Source organism: Metopolophium dirhodum, chromosome 9 (genome assembly GCF_019925205.1).
Source record: "Metopolophium dirhodum isolate CAU chromosome 9, ASM1992520v1, whole genome shotgun sequence".
Taxonomy (NCBI): Eukaryota; Metazoa; Arthropoda; class Insecta; order Hemiptera; family Aphididae; genus Metopolophium; species Metopolophium dirhodum.
Genome location: NC_083568.1, coordinates 16,130,186 through 16,143,957, shown reverse-complemented (window position 1 = coordinate 16,143,957; position 13,772 = coordinate 16,130,186). Strand labels below are relative to the sequence as shown.

The 13,772-nt window shown below is 28.3% G+C and overlaps 3 protein-coding genes across 4 annotated transcripts; 2 read left to right on the top strand and 1 right to left on the bottom strand.

Annotated features, from left to right (window-relative positions):
* The first annotated feature begins 3,673 nt into the window (after positions 1 to 3,673).
* Positions 3,674 to 6,855, top strand: LOC132951885 (zinc finger CCCH domain-containing protein 15 homolog). The gene is made up of 7 exons (XM_061023922.1): positions 3,674 to 3,988; positions 4,082 to 4,259; positions 4,696 to 4,937; positions 5,002 to 5,121; positions 5,228 to 5,437; positions 5,501 to 5,626; positions 6,548 to 6,855. Exons 1-7 carry the CDS (start codon positions 3,917 to 3,919, stop codon positions 6,749 to 6,751), a joined length of 1,152 nt encoding a protein of 383 aa, XP_060879905.1. The 5' UTR covers positions 3,674 to 3,916; the 3' UTR covers positions 6,752 to 6,855.
* Positions 6,856 to 6,862: 7 nt separating this feature from the next.
* Positions 6,863 to 7,852, bottom strand: LOC132952487 (renalase-like). The gene has a single exon (XM_061024793.1). The coding sequence runs from the start codon at positions 7,850 to 7,852 to the stop codon at positions 6,863 to 6,865; it is 990 nt and encodes a 329-aa protein (XP_060880776.1).
* A 3,754-nt stretch (positions 7,853 to 11,606) lies between these two features.
* On the top strand, positions 11,607 to 13,753 carry LOC132951911 (fibroblast growth factor 1-like). Of its 2 annotated transcripts, none has more exons than XM_061023972.1 (3): positions 11,607 to 12,725; positions 12,850 to 13,069; positions 13,136 to 13,753. In XM_061023972.1, the coding sequence occupies exons 1-3, from the start codon at positions 12,667 to 12,669 to the stop codon at positions 13,319 to 13,321; spliced, it is 465 nt and encodes a 154-aa protein (XP_060879955.1). In that variant the 5' UTR covers positions 11,607 to 12,666; the 3' UTR covers positions 13,322 to 13,753. The 2 variants fall into 2 exon arrangements, with proteins under 2 accessions (XP_060879955.1, XP_060879954.1); XM_061023971.1 differs by having other exon boundaries at positions 11,613 to 12,725; positions 12,793 to 13,069; positions 13,136 to 13,746.
* Positions 13,754 to 13,772: the final 19 nt, after the last annotated feature.

Genomic DNA, 13,772 nt, shown 5'->3' with positions numbered 1-13,772 from the left:
ATGGTGCTATAAAAAAAAATAATCAAAATTTCGACGTTGCATTTTTGCTTAAACATAGTATGAAATTGTAGAAACAAAAACTAGACATTTTGAGTGTAGGAAGAAATTTTTTTTAGTTTTTTAGGTTTTTAATTAATTTCAGTCGTTACTTTCGTTAACCACGACCCCTCACAAATATTAACTAACGCCGGCCCTGCCTATGATGAGTATATGATAAACTAATCCTATCCTAGTCGTACCGCGTCTATAATATATCGTGTACATTGTATCAGTTTCGTAGCCATGGGGTATTGGGGTGCACTGCTGGAAGAAAAACTAGGCAAAACTAATGAAAAAAAATGAAGTGCATCACATCACAAAAAAAAATTTTCAGACCACGGCTCTGTATTGTATAGAGTATTGGAGTACCTATGGACTTCAGGGCTGCTCTAAAATGGGGCTTGCGGACTTTATATCAATAAAATTTTATTTGTTTGGTAAAAAAGCGTGACAATTTAATGCAAGGCTCCTGATATAATGTTACAATACCAGTTGAAAAAAAATTAAAAATACATAGGCACAATTTTTTTTATAAGCATTTAAAGTTCTAGTTTTGACAAAATTTAATAATTATTTTGTAGTTAAAAATTTATAAAATGTTTAACTTTTATAGCTAAGGATTGAAAATGTAAAACAAGGTTCCACGTAAATAGGTTATATATAAATTACTTTATTCACAATAATACCATCAAATATACTTGGTAATATCACAGAATATATTTCATATATTCTGTGGTAATATCATAGGCTGACTGACCGTTTTCGCTCAGAACCGTTTTTCTTATATAATAATATTATATCATTGAAATTTGAATTCGAATTTAACACCATCCATTACAGTGACCCACTTGTAACCTACTGTACAGCAGAGCGACATCCACTTACTCACCTTTTTTTTTTTAACTGTATTGGACGCGTTAAAATAATTAAAAACCAGTAAAGTTTTTCAAACGACTTATGAAAAAAAATAATAACTAATATTTATTTTATTTATATTTTATACAATTTTACTAACAAAAAATACATTTATTTTGACTTTAAATTTTGGCGTAATCACTTATCAAAGTAAACTATTGAGGTTACCGCAAGTCATAACTATATATAACCATTGCGGTAACGTGTATTCAGCCCACGATTTAAGATAGTACTATCAGCCTCAAGCACAAATTAAGATATACCTTAATTCGTGGCCTCAAGTCAATCATAGTTCGTGGTAATAACTCAGGGTCTGTCGTAAAAGGTCTCTACTTTTTGTTTCACAAATTTTGTGATATTATGATAACTGATAAGAAAAAGTTTTTGCCGTGTAAATTATAAATCGCATGGCAATAATTTCTTCATTAATTACTTCACAGTTCACAAATTGTTAATAAGGAAGACTAACAAGGAATCGAGGTTGGTTAATTGTAATGTTTCAGTTATTTAAACAATAACAGTTTTTAATATTATAAAATTAATTATTTTTTATTTTCTGTTTCAGAATGAATTTTTTAAGCAATTTATTCCAAAGAGCCGCAATAATAAACTACAGAGCTCCTCAAATATTATCAGTGTTACATACACCACCAGTTTCTGGATTAACTATAGTACCTTCTAGAGGTTTCAAAGTTTTTGGAAAAGTAAGAAAGCGTTGCAAGGATTGTTACTTTGTTACCAGGGATCAACGATTATACAATTTATGCAAAACTTTTCAAAAACATAAGCAAATGAGCATCAGACACACAGACAAGGCTTACTATATTCTTACAGGTGTACAGCAAAAAAAACAAAGGGAATGGTGATGGAAATGAGAAAACATAATACACTTAGTTAAAAAAATTCAACTTTTTTACATTCTTTGATGATGACATGTATTCAATATTTGGTGTTCTTTAAGTTATTAGTTATTTGTTGTATAGACTGAAATGTAGGTAAATATATAAGCAATATAATATTTATTTTATTGTGTTGTATAAATTATTTTATCTTTATAAAATTGCCTATATTAAGTGTTTAATAATTTAATATTTTTTTGAAGAAATACCACTAAGACAGATTGATTGTAATAATAGTTCTGAATTTGATATAAATTTGATTTGTAAAATAAAAAATGTCTATAAACGTAAAAATTACATTTGGTCTCCCAGAACCATTACACCGATAAAATATAACAAATACAAAATGTCAATGAATTAATAATAGTTTAACCTTAGTGTTTGAAGTAAGTTCTAAGTACTACTAAAAAATCCTATATGACTAGTTTCATTATTGTCAAAAGTTTCCCTTTGTATAAATTTAACTTATTAAGACTTTGCTTACAGGATAATGGCTAATGAAATATCATCAAAGCATCAGGAAACACAAGTCTTAATACTTATTTTGGTTTGATGTTAATTTAAAAGGTTATTCAATGGAAAAACATGTTTATTATGTAGCTATTTATATTTTATCATTATATTATACATGATTTAAGATAGCAGTCTGCAGTTACAATATTTTTAGTGCCTACACATTCATTTTAGAGGAGAACTTCTGTGAGAAAACTGTAAAACGTTTATATTTTCTTAAAATTATTCATAGATTTTACATAATTAATTTGTAAATATTAGTTGAGTTTTAAGCATTTAATCTTAGCTTTTAATACATTTATGAACAAATAAAACATTCTAAATGCATAAAAAAAATGAATAATATATTGAACCAAGGAGTCCAGATCATGTTTAGATTCATATTTATTTTCAATGTCTATTATAAATTATAATAATAGTATATAGAAAATCTCAGTAGGCAACTCAAAATATTGGCCGGTAAGAAGAGAGTGTTTAGCCGTAATATTATTTGTATATTATGATAAAATATAAATGATCAGTAAATTATGAGAAATAAGTAGAAAACATGATTGAATTGAATTACTAAACCGTACCCTGGCTGCAAACTGTAATCAGACGTTAGAATTTTAGAAATCCTAAAACTAAAAACTCGCTCACTCGGCGGGCCTAGTGCAACCACAGTCCACGAATATTAACGATTTAAGACGCCGGTTCTTCACTTCTTCCCACGGAGATATAATGAACTGGAAAAGTGGAAACGAGCAGCTTATCACGGCCACGAATGTATGTACAAGAGACAAAGTGCGGGGGGTCGCTATGTGTTCCTGGAGTTCACAGCGCCCTCTGTATAAAACACGGACTAAGATACAAATTGTGTAGCTAAATAAAACCACCGGTAGTGATGAAAACTTCAAGAACAGTGTTCTTATCAGCTAAGTTACGCCTTTGCGTGGCTGATCCCCGCCGACCATATCGTTTCCAATCCATATCTCAGGGCCGCAGCTTTCACCAACACTACTTTAAACTTCGATTACGCCTAATCGACTGATAACATATATTTAACCGGGCAAATTCGGCCGATTATACCCCGGTTAACTTTAATTGAAGTTTAAAGTAGATAGTGAAACTGGCCCAAAGTCCGTGCACAGAATAGATAAATTATTCTAAATTAATCCGATAAATTGGTCCGTGCTTCTTTCCGAATAATAACAAAGATATTATCTATGGTAATACTATATTTTATCAATGGTTGATGTTATGTATTTTTATTGTGTTTGGCACACTGAGTATTTTACGATAATTTGTTGTTTTTGAGGTTATTGTTCATAAGACTTAAATTCTTGATATTATTAATTATTGTAGTTCTTACAACTTTGCAAGCATAGATCTATTATAATTTATAGGTCTATGCGTACAACTTAATACTACTTTATACTTGATAGTCTTATTATAAATATTATAACTATTGTACAATTTTTTTTTCTTTGAATATATAAAGCTCGAATACATTTTTTATGTATTTATGTTCAATAAATTAATATAAACTTGGTTGTTTTTAAACTAACAAAATGCCTCCTAAGCCGAAAGCTCAGGGAACTAGTAAAAAAGCCGATGCTAAGAAAAAAGAAAGAGTTATTGAAGTAAGAATAAATTTTATATTCACTTTATTCACAATTTTAAAAATCTAGTGTTTATTCAAACTCTTATCAATTACCTACTTACTTGGTTTACAGGATAAAACTTTTGGCCTAAAAAATAAAAAAGGAGCCAAACAACAAAGATTTATTCAACAAGTTGAGAAACAAGTTAAATCTGGTGGATTAGTGCGTAAAGCAGATGACAAGAAAAAAGATGATAAGACTAAAGATGAATTGGGGCTGATATTTAAACCAGTTCAAAAAGTTGAAAAAGGTAAAACTTCAGGTTTAGCTTAAAGTTTTAAACATCAATTTGAGTCCTGAACAATTTATAACTTTTTACTTACCTAGTATACTTTTTTACGGTTCAACTTATCATTTTTGTTGCTCCATAAGAAATTGCATTTAATCTTTTGATTAGTAAAGACAGAAGCAAATAAAAAATAACTAGTATGATAAGAACATAGGCATTTTAATGTTGTACAAATGTTTATTATTTCATTATTATTCAGTACAATTTAGCATTAATAATTTTATTATTAAGTCTAAGTCTAAAATACTTTGTTTTTAAAATTTCAATTTGGATGTACCATATTTAATTTAATATAAAACAAAAATCAATTAGTCTGAATCTCCATTTTATGAATTTGAATAAAATATTATGTATTATTTATAATCCCAGCAATTTTTTTATACAACAAATTAATTAGGTGCCGATCCAAAATCCGTACTATGTGCATTTTTCAAACAAGGTCAATGTGCTAAAGGATCAAAATGTAAATTTTCTCATGATTTGGCTACCGAAAAGAAAGCTGAAAAAAGAAGTATGTATGTGGATCTGCGAGATGGTGAAGAAAATGATACTATGGAAAACTGGGATGAAGACAAACTTAAAGAAGTAGTAGACAAAAAACACGGAGAAACTGATAAAAAACATCCATCTACTGATATTGTTAGTTACTTAATCATTTTGATACTGTATAAATCTACATTTTAATGCAATATTTCTATTTCAGATTTGCATGTTTTTTTTGGAAGCGGTTGAAAAAAGTAAATATGGATGGTTCTGGTCATGTCCAAATGGTACCTCTTGTATTTATAGACATGCATTGCCTCCAGGATTTGTTCTTAAAAAGGTTAGTTTTGAGTTTATTATGTACAATATAGAATACAAACTTAAATTAAATGGCAGGATATCTAAGTATTATTTGTATTTTTATATCACTTACTAATTATATTTAGGACAAGAAAAAAGATGACAAAAAGGATGAAATTCAATTAGAAGATTTAATAGAAAGAGAAAGAGCTGCATTGAATTCTGTTAAATTTACTAGAGTGACTTTAGAAAGCTTTTTAGCTTGGAAAAAACGTAAAGTTAGAGAAAAGAAAGATGCGATAATTAAAGATGAAGAAAAGAAACGAACAGACTATAAAGCTGGAAGACAAATTGGGGTTTGTAATTTATTTTTATTGTTTTTATGATTTTAATTAAATAAATTATTTACAATTTTTTAGCTTTCTGGTCGTGAAATGTTCTCGTTCAATCCTGAGATGGCAATTGGTGATTCAATGGATGATGGAGAAGAAGCATTTGATGCTTATATACGTGATGAAGATGAAGACGTTGATGGAAATGTAAAAGTAAGTTGGAAGCCTACTAAAATGTTCTGAATAATTCAATAACACAGTATACAGAGCAATTACTGAGTGATCTGTATATATAATCTTATAAATGGATAACAGGCATTTATTCAATTTGTTAATTCATAAACTTTTTTTTTACTCATTACTACGGAACAGATTTAACTTAGTATTATTACATTTTAGATATAATTAGTACTATTTTCTGGTACATAATTTTTTTCTAATTGCTTTGTCACTAGACATCCATAATATTATTGTATAGAATTAATAGTCTACATATAATATTTCATACTTACACATAAGTGAATAAACACATACAAATATAACAATTTCCAAATGAACCTTCAATTGTAATTTCTTGACCATTGTCACACATTTTACTTGATTAATGGTATGTTTTTATTGTAAAAAATTGAATGCCAGCATATTCCAATAAATAACTTTTTAAAATTCAATTTTAACACAATTTTAAAATAAGTTAGAAACGTTTGTTATAAATAAACTATTATATGTAAGTACACTTGAAACTTCACATACAATATAACGATAAGCTGAAAACATACCAACATAATTCTAATATAGTACAATAAATTTCTAATATTATAGAAAATATTTCCCTAAATAGAGCACGTTCTAGATCTGCGTACATGTAAGGTATCAAGATATAGAGAAGTACAGATTTTTATATAAAATATTGTTGATGTATGGATACTTAGTGGCGGAGCATTAACAGATAATTACCAATGTTTTAAAGTATTTCACACATAATTGTATACTCTGTTATCCTCAGATAAAATTTAATATTTATTTAAACCTTGAAAATTCATTTTAAAACGATGTTTGGAACATTTGTATCTATACTTAATTGCTTGGATATATTATTATTTATTCTATTTATGTAATTTATAATTTTTATAGGTTAGAGAAATTCAATTAGAAACGTTAGAATTGGAAGCAAGTGAAGTAGATGATACTGGTACCCGGTTACCCCAGGATCGATTTAATGATTGTGATTTAGCTACGATCCCAATCAATGAAAACCTTTTTGTGGATGAAGATCTGGATGATCTGGATGATGACTTAGATGAATTAAATATAGATGATGATGATTCTACAAATTAGATTTAATAAAAAAAAAAAACTGCTTCAACAAATAATTATTTTTAATAATAACTTAAATTTCTTCATCTTGTTATTGAATATAATTAAAAAAAAAAAAAAGAGTATACTTGTTTATGACCTTAAATTTTCTACAGTCTCACAAATTTTAAATGCCGATTCTACACAACCATTGAATGTTGACTGGGTGAAACTATCTCCACCAGCTAAAATTGGAATGGATTCATTTAGTAAGATACATCCAGGATTGTTATTATAAGGAGTTGTGACTTGTGAATACAACCATTTATGAACATTGCTTGATGCAGGTAATGGCCAGTCAGGAAATAATTTGTTTACTTTATCGTTTAATATTTGAAACATACTCTCAGTGGTTCCTTTTATATGTTTTTGTCCAAATTCCTTGGTTGTATGGAAAACAACACAATCTGGTGAATTATATTGTTCTCGTTTTCTATTTTCTATAGAAACATATCTGAATGTTTCATCGTCCATAAATTGTACGTCCCATTCTATTTCTAGTACAGGCTTTTCATAAAACATATTATACGTATAACGTGCACTGTAAATAACTTTTTCAAGTTCACTGCGAACCGATTGAGACATTGGGCAATCCATTTGAAGAATTTGTGGTGCTGGTGCTGTTATAACTATTAAATCAAACGATTCTTCATTTCCACAAATACATGTCACTTTACCTGTAGGTGTAATTGCACAAACTCTCCTTTCAAATTTGGTACAATCTATATTAGCATAGTTCAAAAAATATTTTACTAATGAGTTAGCACCGTTTGGTGCAATAAAGTGTTGCTTGTGGTGAGAATCTGCTATCCCTTTGATTTTGCAATTCATAGGTGTTAACGTTTTTGTGGAAATTAATGGTTCGTATATATCAGAGTATTTTGATAATGTTGATGCATCAGTGGAAATGAATTGAGCACCAAGGTCAACAAATGTACCGTTGGGACCACGACGGACTGAAGTGCGGCCACCGGGGCCTCTGGCTTTGTCCCATAATGTCAAATGAACATTTGGTATACGGGTACGTAACAAGTAGGCAGTTATTGTAGAAGTCAATCCACAGCCAATTAAAAGTACTTTCATTGTATAAAATATATATGAAAAAAAAGAAACAATAATATACTTATAAAGTAATAACTTGAGGTTCTGGTTGGAAATGTATTATGTATGGAATGAAAATACTAAAAAGAAAATAATATTATATTTTACTATATTACACTATACTATACTATAGTAGTGTAGTATTATACTATTATGTATTCACATTTTTCATAATATGGTTTATCACTGTTCAACATGGCTTAATAAATAGGTATAATTACAAAAAAACCAGTTTTCGTCCGGTCTGCGCATCACCCCACTATTCTACACGCAAAACCATTGCTCGTAGTTTTCCGCATTTCGTTGGTCGGCAATCATGTCAATATAATATTATAGGAGCGGAGAACTACGCGATAAACGTGGCAAGGGTGGTATGCGTATCACGAAGTTGTGAACATACCTATTTAGTCATGGTAGTACAAGTTCATTGTGTGATAATAACATTCAATGAAATGATTTGGTCGTGTGGGAGAGGGGCGCAAGGTCAGCTGATACAAACCATGGCTTACATTCTACATTTTTAACCAAAAATAGATTTGCAAATGTTCGCGGTAATGACTAATTTTGAAAAAAATCTGTTCTTAAAATGCTTACTATAAAAAAAGTTGGGTAAGTGGATGTCGCTCTGCTGTACAGTAGGTTAAAAGTGGGTCACTGCAATGGATGGTGTTAAATTTGAATTCAATGATATAAAATCATTGTATAAGAAAAACGATTCTGAGCGAAAACGGTCAGTCAGCCTATGATATTACCAAGTATATTTGATGATATTATTGTGAATAAAGTAATTTATATATAACCTATTTACGTGGAGCCTTGTTTTAAATTTTCAATCCTTAGCCATAAAAGTTAAACATATTATACATTTTTAACTACAAAATAATTAATAAATTATAAATTTAATAAATGTTGTCAAAATTTGAACTTTAAATGCTTATAAAAAAAAATTGTGCCTATCTATTTTTAATATTTTTCAACTGCTATTAGAACGATATATCAGGAGCCTTATATTAAATTTTCACGCTTTTTTACCCAACAAAAACAATTTTATTGATATTTATAGAAAAAAAAAACTAAAAAAATTGAAAACTGACAATGTCCATAAAGAGTCAAAATATTTTCAAAATTTTATGGTGTATAGAAAATGCTAATATAAACATTCAATGAAATTTTCAAGTATCTACAGTCATTCGTTTTTTAATTACAATAAAATAAGAAAATTGTTACATGAGAAATCGAGTAAATATCAAATGTTGTAAAAATATAAATTTCAGACGCTCATAAAAATTTAATTTAAGTTTCTTCTAGACATTTTTTTTTTGATAAAGGTAGACAAACTTATGAGTAATCTTATATTACATTTTCAAATCTTAGATTTAAAAAGAAAAATTTTTATGAATTCTCAACTCAAAATAATTTGCTATTTTTCGTGATTTTTCCGTATTTTGTCAAAATTTGAACTTTAAATGCTTATAAATAAAATCTGTGACTAAGGATTTTTAATTTTTTTCATCTGCCTTTGAAACAATAACCTAGGAGCCTTCTATTAAATTTTCAAGCTTTTTTACTCAACAGATAAAATTTTATTGATATTTATAGAAAAAAAAAACTAAAAAAATTGAAAACAGATTTTGCGTAAAAATTTCCGTTTTTCCTTAATTTTTCTTTTGTTTTTCACGTCGCTTGTGAAAACTACTGGGAAATGTTTACTTTTGACCCCCCAAAGTACCAACTAGATTCACTTTCCTATCAGAAAAGTTACTGTTGAAGAAAATCCAAGCACTTTTACTGTCCTAAAAGGTGATGACAGACACAAAAATAAAAAAAAAAATAAAAAAAAAACACACATCATTGTAAAATCAATACATTCATCGCTTCGCTCAGAATCTAAAATAGCGGAGTAGCCACTATAACGTATAATAACAGGAGCTAGAGTTTTTACCATTCAAAAACCGTCCTAATTTATGTATAGTTGTGTGAGAAGGGGGAAGAAGAAGTGTGAAGGTAAAATAGTTAGGTTAATAATGCCGAATATGTAGGAAAGGATCTTGAATTGCAAAGGCCACTCGACTCTTTGGCTGAAACTACCGGTATCAGTTGATATACTCGTATGTTAACCTAGACTTATGGGATAGAACAAAAAGGTCGGTTGCCGGTTGGGATGTCAGCGCACTATTTGTTTCCATCATTGACCCACGCGTGGCATACTAAATGTACGATCGGCAGAACCAACCCTATGTTGTTACTTTTAATATTAGAATAACACAATTAAGATAAGAACATTACACCGTGTAATTTAATTTACACGTATCGTTACGTCGTAGTACGTTGGCTACTTGATGCCATTTTAATTATTATATAAGTTAAGACTTATTAGCGTGTAAATAATTAAAATTTAAAAATGCTTATAAATTAGACAAATCCAATGATACACAAAAAAAAAATAATATTTAATATCTACTAAAAACATTACTAAATATATATCTTAATTATTAATACTTGAAATATAACAATATGCAATAAAAAAATAAAAATAATAGTGAGTATTATAAGTTAAAATATTAAAATAGTTTATCCATATTTACTTTTTACTAAAATAATTTCGTTTTTAAACTTATCAGTTATACGTAATATAGTCACTAATTACTTAAGTACCTCATTTTTTTTATTAAAAATATAATATATTTAATATAAGCCAGTGTTTGGAAGGAACGAGTTCCAAAAGGAACGGATTCCTTTTTAAAGAACTGCACGCAGATTAATTTTTCAATCTTTAGCTAAAAAATTGATCATTTTATACATTTTAACTACAAAATAATTTGCAATTTTTCGTCATTTTCTTTTCTTTGCCTACATTTGAAAATGTTTTATTAATTTCTAACTGAAAATTCACAAATTTTCAAGACTGATGAATTTTGTCAAAATTCTAACTTCAGACAATCATAAAAACTTATTGTGGAAGTTGTTAACAGTAAAATTAAAAAAGTTGAGCGTAGCTAAACCTGCTTTAAAACTTGATCTTCGAAACACTGCAACATTAACACATTTCACTTTATTTAATATGATGAATATATACCTACCTATCGTTCCCAGTTGGCAAATGTTCACTGAAGAATACCATCTCTGAAATAACACGCAGCCCGCAGTAATATATTCAACAATATTCTTATAAATTATGACTTATGACCTATGCCACACCTATACTATATGTATAAGTCGATCCTAAAATATACCCTCAGTAGATCTTAATCAAAAAAGTTTGGCCACCCCCGGTACACAGTAGACTGCATGTCTAGCGTCTGCGTATAATATTCTCAAGTCTCGCTTAATTTTTTAAAAGAAATAACTATTATTGTTTTTGTAGTGGGTGTCATGTGACTTTTGTCTTAATTGAAGACCAATAAAAAATATATTTAGGTGGGTAATATATTTATTTGTAGCGAGATTTATTTTTTGAAACAAATGAAAATTTGTTTGTTATCAATAACACTCCTCCCTCGACCCTTATTGTACCAAGGTGATAGTCTAGAACTTAATGTAAATAATGGCTTTTGGAAGACTTTTTAGCACCCTAATGGCTAATACCTTATTATCCTAAACTTTTTCATTGAAATTGTTAAAATATTGTTGGGCAGTTTATAGTATTGATGTGTTATACCCTCAACTAATTTGATGAACATCACTGGATATAAGGAAGCATAATATTCAAATATAATGTATTAATGTGTAAGTCTAAATGTGTCTAAGATTTCTGTTAAGCATTTTAAGTATAAAGTAAGGGCACTCGTTAAAATTCAGAACTTGATAGATCAAAAAGTTTAGATTATGCGTATGTTGGATTCTTTAATGGTTGGTAGATATCTTAAACTTATATGCCGTATTGTTGCAAGCACAAATTGAAATTTATAAAAATGTGTACAGGATTAGCTACCTATCTATGGAACTAATCATATGACATTAAGCTTTGAATTTTCTAAACAATAAAATAGCGTTATATTTTTGGATCTTATGATAAGTTCTCCAATAGTAGGTATTTACAAAAGTAAAGAGTAGGTACTTAGTGAAAAATCTGAGAAAATATGAACTATAAAAAGTGTCTGTGCCCCGTGTAGTCTTGTATTAAGTTAGATTAACATTTTCTGTATCTACCTACCTAACCTGTAGAGGTACATCAGAAATGAAATATTCCTTGGATTTCTTGAGTAGATAGATACCATAACCTATATTCTTAAGTTAAGTAAGTGGGCAACTAATTGCAATAAATTATTGGTTTAAAATTTAAATAAAGAAAAAATGTTATTTATATACCTATATATCTTCCTAACTATGTTTTATTCATGAATATAACTACCTACCTACTACTTTATATCTTTATTTAATCTGTCAAAAATCTATAAAATAAATTATTTGATTGTATAATATAGTATATACTATAGTCTACCATACTTTATGTTTAGTGTTTACTACAATCTGTAATATCATATATGGTATATAGCATATTACATATTATAATAGGTTATGGAGGGGTTAAAGGTAAAAATACAAACTTAAATTTAGATTGTTAATGGTCTGCCCACATCAAACCCACACATGCCTCATTTGCTATTGCCTCTTATGACTTATTGCACATAAACATAATATATAATGTAGACATGTAGGTAGTTAATATTTTTTTTTAGTGAATCCTGCTGTATACTTGGGCATATCTGGCTATGTTAATAAAAAAATTGTTGAAAAACAACACAGTTTTTTAGTAGGTATCACAATAATTTTATTTGATTTTGAACACATTTTTCATGGATCAAGAAGAAGAAATATCTCAAACATCAACATGCGATGTTGCAGCGTCCAAGAGGTTAATACATTTTTTAACAATGTTAAAAAAAATTAATAAATTGTTTGAATTGTGTGATTTATGTTAGTCACTTGTTGGGTAATGAACACCATCAAAAGAATCAAAAATCCGTAATTGTCGACAGACGTGTGATCAAACATTATGGCCGCAGGATGAAATTGAACTGCAGACATGGGTATAATATTTTAATACTTCAAAATGGAAAAGTATCCAGTTCTGATGATGATACAGACAGCCATTGTATAATGGAATTCACATCAATGTCTCCTGGTCATGTTCGTATTAGAGGAGTCGAAGCCAATTTGTTTTTGGCTATGAACAAAGATGGACTTCTTTATGGAGAAGTGGGAATACTATCTAATAGTTTTATTTAAATATTTTTAATTTATTTATTTTCTATTAATTTTTAGGCTGATCCTAAAAATAATTCAACAATTTTCATCGAACAACCAGAAGGTCCTTACAGCGCATACCTATCTTTGAAATATCAAAAAAAAAAATGGTATGTGGCTATAAAAAAAAATGGCAAAATAAAATTAGGTCCAACAACTAAAAGAGGACAACATGCTACACATTTTTTAACAATTGTTGTATAAGTAATATTCATAATACATTCTTCAATTTTTTTTAAATACAATTATAATATTATAGAATAAAATATACCAATAGGTACCTATATATTATAATATACCTATTGGCTATTTATTATATTTTATAGAACATTTATATATAAATACTATATGATACTGTAGTAAACTTTAAGTCAAGTTTTTTTTTGAAATTCATAATATTTATTTTTAAGTAAAATTTTATTTTATATAGCACACAATACAGGTAAAACATTATTTTATATATTTATAATATGAAAACAGTATTAAACAATAATAGTTATTTATTGTGAAGAAGTCTAAGCACTTTAAAGCCAATGCAATATATGCTAAGCTAGTGTTATAATGTTACTACTTTAAGTATTATTAAACTAGTCAGTATATTTACTTTGTGTTGAAAGATTCCTCATTAAGTTATTAAAATAAATAAATACAATTT